At 69.9% G+C, this 15,187-nt stretch overlaps 1 protein-coding gene across 1 annotated transcript; it reads left to right on the forward strand.

Annotated features, from left to right (window-relative positions):
• Positions 1-518: 518 nt before the first annotated feature.
• Positions 519-14,066, forward strand: LOC121066528 (zinc finger protein 135-like). The gene is made up of 10 exons (XM_040550148.1): positions 519-631; positions 1,043-1,169; positions 1,397-1,510; positions 1,813-2,818; positions 9,557-9,710; positions 10,594-10,756; positions 11,042-11,191; positions 11,556-11,654; positions 11,908-12,006; positions 12,775-14,066. The coding sequence occupies exons 1-10, from the start codon at positions 623-625 to the stop codon at positions 14,064-14,066; spliced, it is 3,213 nt and encodes a 1,070-aa protein (XP_040406082.1). The 5' UTR covers positions 519-622.
• Positions 14,067-15,187: the final 1,121 nt, after the last annotated feature.

The raw sequence follows: 15,187 nt of genomic DNA on the forward strand, positions 1-15,187 counted from the left end.
CAGGGCAGGGCTCTGCCGGCCCCGGAGCCCGACGCGGGCCGTTTCTCGCAGCGGGCTCCTGCGGGCACCGGTAACCCCCGGGCTGCCCGTGCAGCGCGGCTCCGGCACGTCCAAGGGCCGGGGGGCACCGGCCGGGGCCGGGCGCGGATCCCGGGGTGCGCAGCCGGGCAGGGCGCTGCTGGCGAGGACGGGGCCCGGCCGCTATCGGTGCCAGGACCGCCGGTACCGGGGGCTCTCCCTGCCGCCACCGGGACGGTGCCGGGGCGGCGCAGCGGGGTCCCCGCCTGCCCAAAGCGGCGGCTGCGGGGCGGCGAGGCCCGGAACGGCACCCGGCCTCGCCGGGGGAGCACCGGATCGGTAGCGGCGAGCAGGCCGGGGGGGCGCCCGGTGCCGGTGCTCCCCGCGCGCGATGCGCCCCCGGTGCTGACGCCGCCCGGTGCCGGTGCGCCCCGGTGCCGGTGCTCCCCGGTGCTGACGCCCCCCGGTGCTCCCCGCCCCGCCCCGCTCTGCCCCCGCCGTCCCCTTCCGGGCCCGCCCCGGTGTTGGCTCTGCCGGCGCCATCGCGGCGCGGCCGCCCCGTGCCGGGGGCTCCCGGTGCCGCCGCCTCCCGCCCGCGGCAGCGATGCAGCGGGTGCGGCCCGCGGGACCCCGCGCCCGGGAGGGAAGGGGCAGGCGGGGGGAGCTCCGGGGGGGGGGGAGGATCCTTTAGCCGGTCCCCGGGGCAGCTCCTTCTCGTCCCGGTGCCCGCTTCTGGCCCGGTAGCTGCGGGCCGGGCTGTGCCGTGCCCTGCGTGCTGAGCGCACAGACCCTGCCCGGCCGGGGTCCGGGCAGCCCGCGGGTGGGGACGGGGACGGGGACGGGGACGGGATGGGGATGGGGATGGGGAAGGGGACGGGATGGGATGGGGATGCTCCGGGAACCGTGACACGCCACGGCCCCGCGTGTCCCCCGGGCACTGCGGGTGCCACATCCCGCGGGGAGCAGCGGGCGGGGATGGAGCCGCTGGACCCCCAGGCCCCTCAGCCCCGGCTTTGCTTTCCAGGCTGCAGTGGCGTTTGAGGACGTGGCCATCTACTTCTCCCCCGAGGAGTGGGTAGAGCTGGCGGCGTGGCAGCGGGAGCTGTACCAGGAGGTGATGATGGACAACTACGACCTGGTCGCCTGCCTGGGTAAGGAGGAGCCGTGCGCCGGGGCCCGGGCTGACCAAAAATGCGTGTGGGCAGCGCTCTGGGCACCCCAGCCCCACTGCTCCCAGCTTCAGTGCCACTGCTGGGGCTGGCACCAGCAGCTTTGGGTGGCACTGTTGGCACCCCTGGCATGTCCCCGGGGTCTCTGGTGGCGGTGACACTCCCCGGGTATGCTCCGGGGGATACTGAGGGGTTTCTCCCCCACGCAGGCTCTGTTGACGTCTCATCCAAGCTCATCCACAAAATGGAGCCTGAGGAGGCGCTGTGCGGGGGGGCTCCCCCTGGTGATGGGGACGGAGCAACTCCCGACACCGCTGGCATTGGTGAGTGATGTGGGGTGCAGCCCCCCCGGTGCCTGGGGACAGCGGGCTGGAAGCTGGGGCAGGTTCCGTGCGTCGTGGGCAGGAGCCCCGAGCTGTGCCGTGAGGCCGGCGGCTCCAGGCAGAGGTGGGGGCGTCGCAGCTTGGCCTTCCCTAGGCCCTCCACCCCGTGGCACCAGAGGGGTGAGGGGAGGCTGCAGCGCTGCGCCCAGGTGAGGGGCTGGTGCTGCCCACGTGGTGGCTTCGTCGGGCTGGGGGGACACTGCTGGGACACTTCCCTGATGCTGTGCCTCCGCTCCCTGCAGCTGCCCGGGGCAGGACGTCTGGCGAGGACCCGCCTGGCGACGGTGACCAGGGACACTGGGTCCCACCTGCGCCGCTGGCCGGGGGTGCCGAGGAGCTGGGGTGCCCCCCTCTGTGCCCTGGCTGGTGCGAGGCAGGGACCTGGGGCTCCCCCGGGAGGATGGGGGCGTGGGAGCGGGGCGAGTGGCCGCTGGAGCCGGTGGCGGCCGGGGGGCTCCTCATCTGCGGCACCTGCGGGGAGAAATTCGAGGACGCGGCCAGCCTGGGCGCACACCAGGGCGAGCACCTCGGCCCGGTGCCCACCCACGAGTGCGCAGCCTGCGGGAAGGTTTTCCAGCACCACCGCAACCTCCTGACGCACAAGAAGCACCGGGGCCGGCACCAGCACGCCTGCGCCGAGTGCGGCTGCACCTTCTGCCTGAGAGGGGACCTGCTGCGGCACCGGGCCTGCCACGCGGGCGAGGGCAGCTACCCCTGCACGCTCTGCGGCCGGCGCTTCCGCCACAAGCGGGACCTGCAGGCGCACCGCCAGGAGCACGCGGCCGCCGCGCCGCGCCAGTGCCCCGAGTGCGAGAAGCGCTTCGAGGACGAGGCCAGCCTGAGCCGGCACCGGGCCACCCACGTCGAGGAGCGGCCCTTCGTCTGCAGGCGCTGCGGCCGCAGCTTCAGCTGGAAGGAGAGCCTGATGATCCACCAGCGCAGCCACGCGCCCGAGCGCTCCCACAAGTGCCCCGTCTGCGGCCGCAGCTTCAGCCGCAGCGGGAACCTGCTGGTGCACCAGCGCGTGCACACGGGCGAGCGGCCCTACGCCTGCACCCAGTGCGACAAGGCCTTCTGCAACAAGGCCAACCTCATCACGCACAAGAAGCTCCACCGGCGCTACAAGACTTTTGCCTGCGCCCAGTGCAGGCTGGGCTTCAGCTCCAAGAGCAAGCTGCTCCTGCACCTGCGGGCGCATGGGGACAGCGGGACCTTCGGCACGGGGGGCGACCCGCCGGACGGGCGGCCGTAGCTCTCAAACGTGGCTTGGGACTTCACCCTGACCCCTCAGGACCTCAAGGAATTCCCACCCTGGGTGCTTCCCCTGGTGCCCAGGCGGGGCTGGGAAGCAGCAGCCTCCTGGCAGCCGGCGGAGCTGCCCGGGTGTCTTCGTCTGTGCTCAAAGCCAGGAGAGCGACGGGAGCGTGGAGCCTGGGCGGCTGCAGCCGAGCTGGAAAGACCCCGTGCTGCTCTGCCCCCGGCTGGCAGGGCGGAGGGGAGGTTTGAGACCTGGGCCCTGCTCGCAGGGCAGGCTCCCTGCTGCCACCCAGCCCCTGGCTGCTGGGAGCGCTGGGGGGCAGCACCCAGGACCCCTGCCCCATTCCCAGGACCTTGAGCTACCTCCTGACCCCAGCACCTCGGGGCTGTGCAGTGCAAGTGAGGGGAGGCTCCTGTGGCCGCTTTGGGGAGGCTACAGCCTCTCCCACTCCCGAGCAGCCCCCCAGGATGTGGCCCTGCCTGTGGGAGGCTGGGACCATGGGAGGGGGGCCCTGAACAGGGTACCCCCGGCCTGAGTGCCAGCTGCTGCAGACCCCACCTCGGTGAAGGAGGGCGGGCTGGCCTCCGCATCAGGATCAACACCGAGGGGCAGGACGAGGACCCTGTGCCCCCGGCCCCTGGGGCTGCCCGCACTGCACGGCACCAGACGCGCTTCCAGTCCCGCTGCGTGCCCCAGCCCCGCTCACCGGCATCGCCCCCTTCCCAGGCCCAGGAGCTGGGGGGGCCCTTCCTGGCTGTGCTGCGCTCCGGGAGCTTTTGCTCCCCATGCAGCCGGCGGGGTGGCGGGGGTTTGGCAGCCCCGCTGGTGCTGGGAGGGCGCAGCCGGCTGGGCTGCTCGCCTGCCAGAGCCTGGCACGGGGAGGTGTCCATCCATCCGTGCACCCCGCTGTCCGTGTGTCCTGCAGCGCAGGTGTCCGGGACTCTGGTGCCTGCCCTGCTTCTGCAGCACTGGCTCACAGCTCTTGCACGGGCTCCGACCAACTCACAGAGTGTGACTGAGCACCGGCTGCGTGGCTGAGCACCGCGCCAGCGTGGCTGGAGCCTGCACCACAGCTCCCAGCCTGCGCCCGGCCTCGGCAGGCTCGTGCAACAGCGAGGGAGGGCAGGAGCGCTGCTGTTCCGCGAGCTGCGTTGTGCCGGCCTCGGGGAAAAGTGCCTGTGCCACGGGAGCGGTGCAGCCCTGGCTCAGGATCCGGCCGGTGCTCCCCCAGGGAGGGTTTTCCCTTCTGGGATGAGCTGTGTGCTGCCCAGCCCCTCCGGGCTCGTGGCCAAACCCTGCGGCTTTGGGGTGCCCCTTCCTAGGAACTGCTGTGTGGTGCTGCGTGCTTCCTCCGTGGCCCCTGGGGTGAAGGCAGGCTTCATCGGGTGCGCCGTGAGGCTCTGCGTGCTGCTCCCCTCTGTCCTCTCCTACCGGTCACCAAGGCAGGGACCCGCTGCTGGCACTGCCCGGGTGGGCTCCTGGCCTGGGGGACGGGATGGTGACTTTTCCCTTGGGTACCATCACCTGGGGTAGCGGCTACTTTAAGTCATGGGGCATAGTGTCACTTAATTATTAGGATGGTTTGTGTATTTTCGTAGCCTAATAAAGTCCTTTTGCAGACACGTGGCTGTTTGGGTGAACCGGTGCCCCCCGGGCCGGGTGGATGGAGAGGAGCAGGAGCGATGCAGGGAGGGGTGAGGGGTTTGCTGCCTGCTCCTGGCTGCTGTGCCCTGCCTCGCCTGGTCCCCGCTGCATCGCTGCCGGGAACCCCGTGCGTCTCCGTTCCTGGATGGCCGCGGAGGCGAGGGGCACCGGGGAGGCTGCGGTGAGCAGTGCCCATGCCGGGCCGTGCCCCTGCCCACAGGGTGCCTGATGCTCCGTGAGCTCCAGGAGCTGCGCCGCGACCGTGCCTGCTGCCCCTCTGTGTCCTGCCAGGGCGCCAGCCAGCGAGGGAGGTGCGGGCACAAGGAGCAGCGGGTTGGAAGTGGCTGGCCAAGTGCCACCGGCTTGCAGCCCTGGGCGGGCACGTTTGCTGACTGCAGGGAGGAAGAGGATGCAGGTGGCTCTGGAGGACGTGCCAAGGCTCCTGGCTCCTGCCCTTGAGCAAGGCTGAGCGTGGCTTGTGGTGCCTGGCTGTGCAGCCCTCCGCCCCCAGCCGCGGTTCCTGGGTGCACGGGGTGCCCGCGCCAGCCCAAGGCCTGTGGCATTTTGTGCCGTGGGGCCCCACGTAGGTGCGGCAGTGCTGACGCTTGACTTAGCAGGGTCTGGGGACATCCAGGGACAAGCAGCCTTCCTGGCGCCTCGGGTCTGCTGCCCTAAAAGGGGCTTGGCCCCCGGTGAGAGCTGGGGCAAGGAGCAGCCTCCCGTGGGGCACCACCCCGCCACCCCCTGAGCTGCCCCAAGAGGAGGCGCAGGTCCCGGGGGGTTCCCCTGCTCTGGGGCGTCCCAGGGCTGTGCTGGGGCTGCTCCTGGCACGGGCTCTTGTCCTGCAGCACCTGGGGGCGCTCGTTTTGCCCTGTGTGGTGTGTGGCTCCTTGCTGCTGGGACGGGGCAGGATGGTGCTGGGGGGACCTGCTCGGGGGTGCTGCTCCCCTCTGCAGAGCCACCAGGATGCACCGAAGCCTGAGCAGCACCGAGCGGTCGATGGGTGGCTCTGAGCGGGACCCTGCGTTGCTTCCTGGGTGCCATCAGGAACACAACGCCTCCAGGCTGCGCCAGCATCACCGCCCTGCATCCTGCCGCCACCCAGCCCAGCGGGGCCAGCATCCCACTCTGGCCCCACGCAGCGCTCCCAGGGGGCACGGCCATTCTGCACCCCCTGCTGTGCCCCCCCCAGCCCTGGGGCCAGCCCCTGCCACAGCCCCTGCCGTTGGGTGTCCCCAGGGCCCTGGGGACCACGGAGCCGGGACACTGCCCTTGCTGCAGCTGCGCATCCCAGGGACCGTGGCCAAGCGCCATCTGCTCAGGCGCAGGAGGCTGTGCAGTGCTCACATCCTGCTGGTCTCAGGGCACCTGCGAGCTCAGACAAAGACCTGATAAATCTCCGCGTTAATCCAGCCGCAGTGGCAGGGCCTTTTCCCTCGGGAGCCGCAGTGCTCCCAGCAGCACGCGCTCGCTGCAACACTGCCGCGCACCGCGTCCGTCTCGTGGAGGACGTTTGCCCCCTCTGCCAGCCGGAGCTCTGCTGCTGTTGGCCGTGCTCTTGTACCAAGCTCAGTGGATGGCACCATAATTTTCGTTTTTACTGGCGGTAGAATAATGGCCAATCACAGAAACTGCAGAAACAGAGAAACTGATCCTGGGGCTGTCGTGGGTGCGAGCGCCCTCCTCCATAGCGCTGCCAGGAGCGGAGCACGGCGGTGGCGGTGAAGGCAGCCGGGTGCTGGTCCCAAAACGCTGCGGTGCAGCAGGACGGGTGCCCGCTGCACATGGCTGCAGCCACATGAGGACACAGCGTGAGGACCTGCAGGTCGGCACCGCTGCGAGCGTGGGGCCACGTGGGGCAGCAGTCGTGGTGCAGCTGCGCCGGAGCTGGCAGGGAGCCGGCGTGACCCAGGCTTTGCCCTGGCCCCATTTTTTGGGGCTGATGTTCACAAAACCTGGCTCGCCGGCACAGTGGCTGGCTCCACGTGTGGACTTAAATGCCTGGAGCCTGTGGGAGGTGACGGCTTGGCCACATTCAGCAGCATGGCAGGGACGGAACGGGCGTCTTCTGGCTCCGGTCCTGCTCCTGCTGGCCCTGCTCCCAGTCTCCTCAATGGTATTTGACCGCTTCCCTCTCTTTCCTTCTGTCACCTCGCTGCTCCCTGTCCCCTCCTGGGTGCCTGCTGCCCTCTGGCTGGGAGCGTGCCACCATCCCAAAGCTGACCCAGTCGCTTGGCTGTCATCTGTGCCCTGGTGTCACCCCAGCTGCTCAGGAGGACGCCCTGGCTCCAGCTTCATGCCAGGAGTGCAGAATGTGAAAGAGCAACAGGACCCAAAATTCCTCCGTGGGGCAGGGAGCTGCAGCTGGCCCCTGATGCAACGCCTCGGCCAAGTTACGCCCGAGGCTTCGCTCCCAGCACTGAGGCCAGGAAACAACCACGGTGGGGGCAGCCTCTGGGTGCCCGCCGAGCTCTGCACCTGTCTGCCCTTCCCTGCTCCGAGGGACGCGTGGTGGAGCTGGTGGGGAGACGTCCCCATACCAGCCCCAGTGCCCACACAGCTGGGTACGGCAGGGTGAGAAGCCCCGGGGCGGGAGGCTTTTCCTCATCGTCTCCTCCGCCGTCCTACTTGTGTTACCGTTGTTGTTTCTCTCCTCCTACGTGCGCATCCCCATGCCAGTGCCTCCGCAGCATGCCCTGCTCTGAGCTGGACCAGCGCTTTTGGGGTGCAGGAGCCCTCGTGCTGCCTGCCCCTCTGTAGCCACCTCCCAGCCCTACCAGTGTCCGGGGGCTCTCCCAGGGGGTCCCTCACCCTGTGACCCCCCGTGTCCCCATTTCCAGGTGGGTAGAAGGGAGGGGAGGTGGCCCCGGCCGCAGTGTTTGTGGGGCGATGGGACCAGGGCTGGGGGCTGCAGCGGTGTCCCAGTGTGCGGTGCCTGCACGGGTGTTGTGGGCAGGTCCCCGCTGTGCTGCCCGTGGAGAGGAGCCCCCGCAGGAGCAGGGGGCCTGGGGGGAGCTGCCGCCCACCCGTGGGGGACCTGTGCTGGAGCAGTTTGCTCCTGGGGGATGGACCCCGTGGTACGGAGCCATGTGGGAGCGGTTCCTGAAGCCCCCGCAGGCTCAGCTCGGGAAGGACGGAGGGACCCCACGGGGAGCAGGGGCAGAGGGGGACCGTGAGGGAGCGGCGGGGATGAAGCGTCAGGGCCTGACCGCAGCCCCCAGTCCCGTTCCCCGCCCGGGGGCAGGGGGTGGAGGCGGTTGCCGGTGGCACTCGCTGCTTCCAGGCTCTGTGGGCCGCCAGCCCCGGGCAGCACGCCGCACCGCGCTCCCCGTACCCGGCCCGTTTGCCCGTGGCAGCAGCGGCTGAGCCCCGCGGCGAGCCCCCCCGCGGCGAGTCCCCCCCGGTGAGCCCCCCCCCCCGTTGAGCCCCCCCCCGGCGAGCCCCCCTCCGGCCGGGCTCCAGCCTCCCCCCGAGTCCCCCCCGGTGCCCTGCGGAGGGCTGAGGCGCGCCGGGGCGGTGCCGGGGCCGGGGCCGTGCCGGTACCGGGGGGGCGGCGGGGCCGTGCCGGTACCGGGGGGGGCGGCGGGGCGGACTACAACTCCCGGCGTGCAGCGGGGCGGCCCTTTGTCTGCCTCGCCCCGTGCGCCCGCCCCGGTGCGGTCCCGCGGTCGGCGGCCATCGGCGGCGATGCCCGAGCCGCCGCCCCTCTGAGCGCCGCCGGTGAGAGCGGGGCGGGGGGCGCGGGGCCGGCCGGGGTTCGGGGGGGGGCACCGGGAGGAGAACCGGGGGGCGCGCGCCACCCCCCCCCAGCCCCGGTGCCCGTCGTGCGCGGTGCGCTGGGACCGCGGGGCTGGACCGCGGTGCGCGCGGTGCGGGTGCCGCTCGTGCGACCCCCCCCCAAAAAAACGGGGGGCGCCGGGGGGGCACGGGGAGCCGGGGACGGGGCCGGTGCCGCGGAGGGGGAAGCGGGGCCCGAGGGTACCCGGGGCGGTGCCAGGGGGCTCCGGCACCCGCCGCCCCCCCCGGCCCCCGGGCCCCCCCCCCGCTGCTGTCCGGCCCCGGCTGGGCGCTCGGAGCCAGCGGCGTGCGGCCCCTCCCTGGGGCGTACAGCGCCAGACCCGAGGAACACCCGTTAATACCGCAAAACGCCGCTTGCGGTGCGTGCTCGGGGCTCGCCGCCTGCCGGTGCCGCCGGTCCCCGGTGGGGCTGGAGCCAGGCTGGGGCCGTGCCCCCGCTACGAGCGGCGCCCCCTGCGCGAGCCGCCGGCCCCCGTCCTCCCCGCGCGGCTCTGCCGGCAGCAGGCACGGCTTTGGGAGAGCCGGGGGCTCGGCACGGCACGGCCCGGCCCGGCACGGTTCGGCCCGGCACGGCACGGCGAGCGCACCGGCTGCGCTGCCTCGGGACCCGGCTGCCCCCAGGTCCTGGCACGAAGGAGCGGGGAGGGGACGGGCGGGGGTCCGGGCGCTTTCCCGGGGCACCGGGAGGTGCTGGGGGGATGGATGTGGGGCGGGAGAGGCACCGGGCTGCGCTACAAGGGGCGCAGGTAACGCGGGCAGAACCCGTGCCCGGCCCCGGCTGGCGCCTGCTGGAGCTCATCCGAAATGCCCTGGCCCCAGGACGGACTTGCGCCAGTGCCAGCGGGCGAGCTAGCAGGGGGTGGGGGGCACCTCGGGGAGAGCCCCCCCCAGAACAACCCCTCTCTTGTTTGAAAGCAGGACCGAGCTGGACAACCCCTGCGCTCTGCTCCCTCCAGCCCCGGCTGAGCTCCGTGCCTGCCCGCGCGCCCTCCCGGCCCCGTGCCACCTCCGGGCATCCCCGGCAGCGCCAGGTCCTCTTGGCTCGGAGCGCTGGTGCTGGGCTGGCTGCGGGGCGGCCTTGGCGCGGGTGGGCAGCGGCCACGGCAGCAGGTCCTGCCTCGGCTCACGCTCTGCCCGGTGGCTCCCGGTGCTGCGGTTAGGTGGAAGGCAGGACGCGCTCTGCACCGCGGGGACATGGCACCAAGTGGGAGGGAAAGCAAGGTTCAGGACGGGGCACGGGGCTGGCGGGATGAGGGACGAGGACCCTGCTCCTGCTCCTGCTCCAGGTCGCTCCGTGGTTACGTGCAGTTTGCCAGAGGCCCCCTGGGCACAGAGCATTTGGCCAACAAAGGTGGTGGCAGCACCGGGTGCCCTGAGGAGCAGAGAGCTTCTCGAGGAGTGGTAACATGTGGGTCCGCGTGTGTCGGAGGGGAAGTCCGGGTAGGACACGGTGAACGTGGGAAGCTGCCCTTGGGGTGTTGCACAAGCGGGGAGCGTCCCCGGGGTGCCCAGCACGCGTTGCTCTGGAGGTTTGCTGCACGTGCAGCTCGGCAGGACGGGGTCAGGAGTGATGCTGGAGACCCCTTCACAGGCATGTGGGGCCCGGCAGCGGCTCTGCCAGGACGCAGCCACATCCCCCCTGGGCACTGCCACTGCATCCTGCTCAGGAGGGCGCCTGAGCGCATGGTGCCTGGGGGTGCCTGGGGATGCCGACCCTCACCGGGTGTCCCCAGCGGCTCCTCACCTGCTCTGGGGCTTCCCCCGGCGCTGCTCGTGGCAGCGTGTCAAATTCCACTGAGATTGCATCTACCGCATCGCCGTGCCTTCGTGAAAAGCGTGCCCAGCAGCCGAGGAAAGCTTGCCGGCTTCATGGGGCGCAGCTGCCTCTGCACTCCACGGGGTTTTCTCCCGGTTCCTCCTTCCCCTCCGGCCCCGCCGTGTGCCTCGGCTGTGACCTTGTGCCGCTGCTGCTGGGCTGCGAGGAGTGAGGTGGGGGTGTGGGCAGGGTGACCGAGCCCTGTCCTGGGCTGCTCTGTGCTGTCGTAGCCCCCATGTCGGTCTTCCTCTTCTTCCTCTTCCTCCTCCTCCTCCTGTGCCTTCCCCTGCTGAAAGCAGCAACTCCCCGAAGGCAGAGGGGAGGGGAAGGGATAGGATGGAAGGGGAGGGGAGGAATCAGCCATCAGGAGAAGCAGCTTGGAGATCTCCGGAGCCCCCCTGTGCCCGAGCCCCCCCAGTCCCCAGCTGTCTGTGGTGCTGCTTCGCTGCTTGCATTTTGGGGCCGGTTTGGCACAAAGGGTGACTTCTGCCTGGGGTCTCTCTGCAGGCGTTCGCAGGGAGCAGCGCGGCTGGAGGCGGCTGTCCTGTCCCTCGGGCAGGATTTCCTGGCGGGACCCCGAGACCCCCGGCGATGGAGCCCGAGGAGAAGCCGTTCGTGGGGGACCCCCGGGGTGGGGGGCGCAGGGGAGTCCCTGGCCCCCGCAGTGCAGGTGAGCCGTGGGACCCCCAGGTGGGCTGCCCGTGCCTGCTGCCCCCAGGGCCCAGCGGAGCGGTTTGCTGGGGGGGGGTCGGTGGGTGAGGACCCTCACTGGGCAGCAGGGAGCCGCTGGGGTGGTCGCTGCCTGGGCTGGGTGGTACTGGAGGTCTCCGTTCCCCCTGGGGGAGGTTTTGTCCCCTCTGTGCCCATCCCAGCGCCACGGAGTGAGTGGCAGCATTGCTTGGCTGCTGTCTGCTCGCACGTCCAGGGAACCCAAATTTGGCTTTTTCTTCCCCAGGAAAGGGCTGGGCTGGTGTGAAGCACGAGATTGTGGTGAAAATGGAGCCGGAGGACGAGTCGGACATCGGGTACCCCCAGGGCCCAGGGGCGGGGGCTGCTGCCCCTGGCGTCCCCAGTGTCCCCAGCATCCCCGGGGTCCCCAACACCAGTAAGTGACGCGGAGCAGGGCGCTGCACAGAGGGGTTGTGCTGGGACAGGGCATGCCCTGCGCCCTTCGGGAACCGGGAACTCCCTCCTGCAGGAAAAGCAGCAGTTCCCTTCCCTGCGTAACAAGTATTTAATAGTATCTAACTTAGTAAGATGATGATAGTTTAATATTGATGGGTGCTTTGGAGCCTCAGTAACCTGCATCTGGTGCAGCCCTGTGGTTCCCCGGGGTCCTGGCTGCAGGAGGCACCGAGCTCGCTGCTCCCAGTGCCTGCAGAGCGGGCACCCAACAGCAGCGGGTGGCAGCGGCACGGCCCTGTCCGTCCCCAGAGCAGGACGTGTGGGCCGGGTGCTTCCTTCCACAGGCATCAAAACAGAGGTCGTCATCAAAACCGAGCCTGAGGACGACTCCTACGGTGACTGCTGCCCACGGGAGAAGGAGGAGCCCCCTGACCCCGCTGCCTGTGAGTGGGGCTGGGCACATGGGGGTGCCCGGGGCTGTGCCATGGGGTCACGCTCCCTGCTCTGCCCCTCGGTGCCTTTGTGGGCAGCTGCCCCGTGCAGTCCTGGGGATGGTGACACCCCACGGGTGCCATGCAGCGCCCACCCTTGCCCTCCCTGCTGCCAGCCGAGGTCAGAATCCGGCCCCTGGTGCCTGCGGCCGTGCCCAGGGTGTGCTGAGCGCAGCCCCCAGAGCTCTGCCCTCTGCCCCCGCAGGCGATGCCAAGCCCGAAGTGATTGTGAAGGTGGAGCCGGAGGAGGAGGCGTACATCGGGTGTCCCCAGGGCCTGGGTGACCCAGGAGGCGCAGGTGCAGGTGAGCACTGTGGGGCTGGGACCCGGCTTGTGTCTGCCTCTGGGTGCTGCGTCTGGGTGCGCGGCTGCTGTTGGGAGTCACCGCGCCAAGGGCTGGAGCAGCTGGGCAGGCAGAGAGCCAGGGGGTGCTGCTGTCCTCCCCCTGCCCCAACCTGGCAGAAATCCACAGGGAGGGACCCTGGCCCCGTGCTACTGCCAGCCCCGGGGGCACTGCTCCTTGTGCGACCCTGGAGGAGCGCCGAGGTGCTCTCCTGTTTGTCTGGGCAGCCTCAGCTGTCAATTTGTTTTACAGGAGGGGGCTGAACACGTCCCCTGGGGGCTCCCCCATAGCAAAAAAACAGGTCCTTCGAGCCCTAAACTGCAAATGCAATCTCTGCACAGTTTTGGCTTTAGATGAGAGTTTGCACGTGTGTCTGGTCGTGGGGGCAGGTTTGAGGGAGGCATTTTACCTGGCTGCGGTGCCAAGGGTGCGTTGGCTTCTTCCAGCTCCTCCCACACCAAGGGGCTCCTGGCAGCGCTAACCCAGCGCTGCAGCCAAGGCTCTGCAGCCCCTGGGCAGCCTCGGTGGCACTGGGCTGTGGTTGCAGTGCTGCATCCAGCAGTGATGCCCGGGGCTGTCCCTGTGCCGCAGCCGTGCCGTGCCTGTGCCGATGGATTCAGCTCCGTGCCGGGTTCCCAGGAGCGCAGGGCCACACGCAGCTCCTGGCTCTGCGTTGTGCCGGTGGTGGCCGGGTTCTTTCTTCTCTTAGTAGGTGGCGAAGGCAAAGGTGAGAAGCGTCCCAAGGAGGAGCCAGAGGACGTGAAACCAGAGGTGGCTCTGCTGGAGAAAAGCCCGGAGGCTGCGCCCCGTGTCAGCCAGTGGATGGTGCAGCCGGTGCGAGGCGGCGTGACCGAGCCCCGGGGCTCTGTGTGGGGACAGGCACGGCTCCTGTCCCACCAGCGAGCACCGCTGGGCACAAAGTCACGTCGGCACCTGGCACTGAGCCGGCCCGGCGGCCCCGCAGCCACGGCACCGAGCGGCCCTTCGCCTGCAGCGAGTGCGGGAAGAGCTTCCAGCACCGGGGGAACCTCATCACCCACCTCCGCGTGCACACCGGGGAGAAGCCCTTCGCCTGCACCGTCTGCGGGAAGAGCTTCAGCCAGAAGGGCGACCTGATGCGGCACCAGCGCATCCACACGGGCGAGAAGCCCTTCGAGTGCACCGTCTGCGGGAAGAGCTTCTGCTCCAAGCAAACCTTCATCCTGCACCAGCGCATCCACACGGGCGAGAAGCCCTTCTCCTGCACCGAGTGCGGCAAGAGCTTCAACCGCAAGGCCAACTTCATCACGCACCAGAAGATCCACCGCGGCGAGCGGCCTTTCATCTGCGCCGAGTGCGGCAAGGGCTTCTGCGCCAAGAAGACCTTCATCCTACACCAGAAGATCCACGTCGGCGACCGGCCCTTCGGCTGCAGCGAGTGCGGGAAGAGCTTCAGCCGCAACGGCGACCTGACGCGGCACCAGCGCATCCACACGGGCGAGCGCCCCTTCGCCTGCGCCGACTGCGGCAAGTGCTTCAGCCACAACGGCGAGCTGATCAAGCACCAGCGCATCCACACGGGCGAGAAGCCCTTCACCTGCACCGAGTGCGGCAAGAGCTTCAACCGCAAGGGCACGCTCATCACCCACCAGCGCATCCACACCGGCGAGCGCCCCTTCGTCTGCCCCGAGTGCGGCAAGACCTTCAACCTCAAGACCACGCTGATGAAGCACAAGCGCATCCACACGGGCGAGCGTCCCTTCACCTGCCTGGAGTGCGGGAAGAGCTTCAAGTACAAGGGCAACCTGCGGACGCACCACCTCACCCACACGGTAGAGCGGGTCTACCCCTGCACCGAGTGTGGCAAGATCTTCAGCCACAAGAAGGAGCTGACCGTGCACCAGGGCACGCACACGGAGGAGCGGCTCCTGTCCTGCTACCGGGACGGGGAGTCCTTCAGCCCCTTCCTCCCCGTGCACCCGCTGCTCATGTCCTGCACCCAGCTCCAGGTGCCGCTGGAGGCCCTGTCCAAGTACAAGTAGGAGCTGGCAGAAGCGCAGAGCTCTGTGCACGTCTCTGCAGATGGAGCAGACAGGGGGAATGGCACAGCAATTTTGGGACCCAGGCCTGCTGTGGTGTTGGTGGCGCGCTGGGACACTGCTGCAGAGCCAGCTCGCCCCGGAGCAAGCGCGGCACCCTCACAGCACGCTGTCAGCGTGCCCGGCACACGGAGCACAGACAAGGGCTTGAGCCTGGCCCTGGGGGATGCTGGGGGGCAGAGTGTGGCCATTCCCCTGCTGCTGGTGGTAAAGGGGCCCTGAGCTTCTTCATGCACGGCCAGGACCGGGGCCGGGGCCCAAGCTAGGCCTGGCACCGTGGGTGCTCTCACCTCCCCGTGCCAGGCTGGAGCTCGCAGGCTGTTTGCGCAGGGCTGGTGGTTGGTGCAGTGTGCCGGGTGCGTGGCGGTGGCGCAGCACCAGGCATGGGGCCACCACGCACCCCAGCGAGGTGCCCCAGCTCCGGGTTAGGAACTGGTACAGGAGAGGTGCCGGGGGGGGTGTCTGAAGATGGCCTCAGGTCACCCTGCCCGGCCAGCACCGCGTTGTCCCCTCGCCGCCTCCTCTGTCCCCTCACTTGGGTACCAGCAGCTGCATGGCCTCCCCCCATGTCCCTGTGCCACCCTCCCTGTGCTGCAGCGGGCACCCACCCTTCCTTGCTGGGTAGGAGAGGGGCGATTTTTGCAGTAGGAGCTGTCGTTTCTCCTCACATGTATCCCAGGCACATCGGCATGGGCCGTGGGGAGCACTGCTGCAGCATGCTCCTTCCCTTCCCTGGCACAGGCGCTGCTGTCGGCTCCTGTCCCTCTGCCCCCCAGGCTCAGCAGCCCCCCTTGTCCCGGGGGAGGCTCCCACAGCTCACATCGTGCAGTTACCGAGCCGTGCTGTCCATAGAGCCACAGAGCAATTCGGGGGGACCAGACCCACAAAGACCACCCCATCCCACCCCTGCCATGCACAGGGACGTCTCCCCCTGGGGCTCATGGTGCTCAAGGCCCCGAGCACCCCAACCCTGGGCACCTCCACTGATGGGCACCCACAGTCCCTGGGGGCTGCCTTTGGGGTGGGGGGGCCGCGAGCTGGGAGCTGCTGTGTGGGTGGCACGT

The sequence above is a fragment of the Cygnus olor genome, chromosome 2 (assembly GCF_009769625.2).
Source record: "Cygnus olor isolate bCygOlo1 chromosome 2, bCygOlo1.pri.v2, whole genome shotgun sequence".
In the NCBI taxonomy this organism is placed as follows: Eukaryota; Metazoa; Chordata; class Aves; order Anseriformes; family Anatidae; genus Cygnus; species Cygnus olor.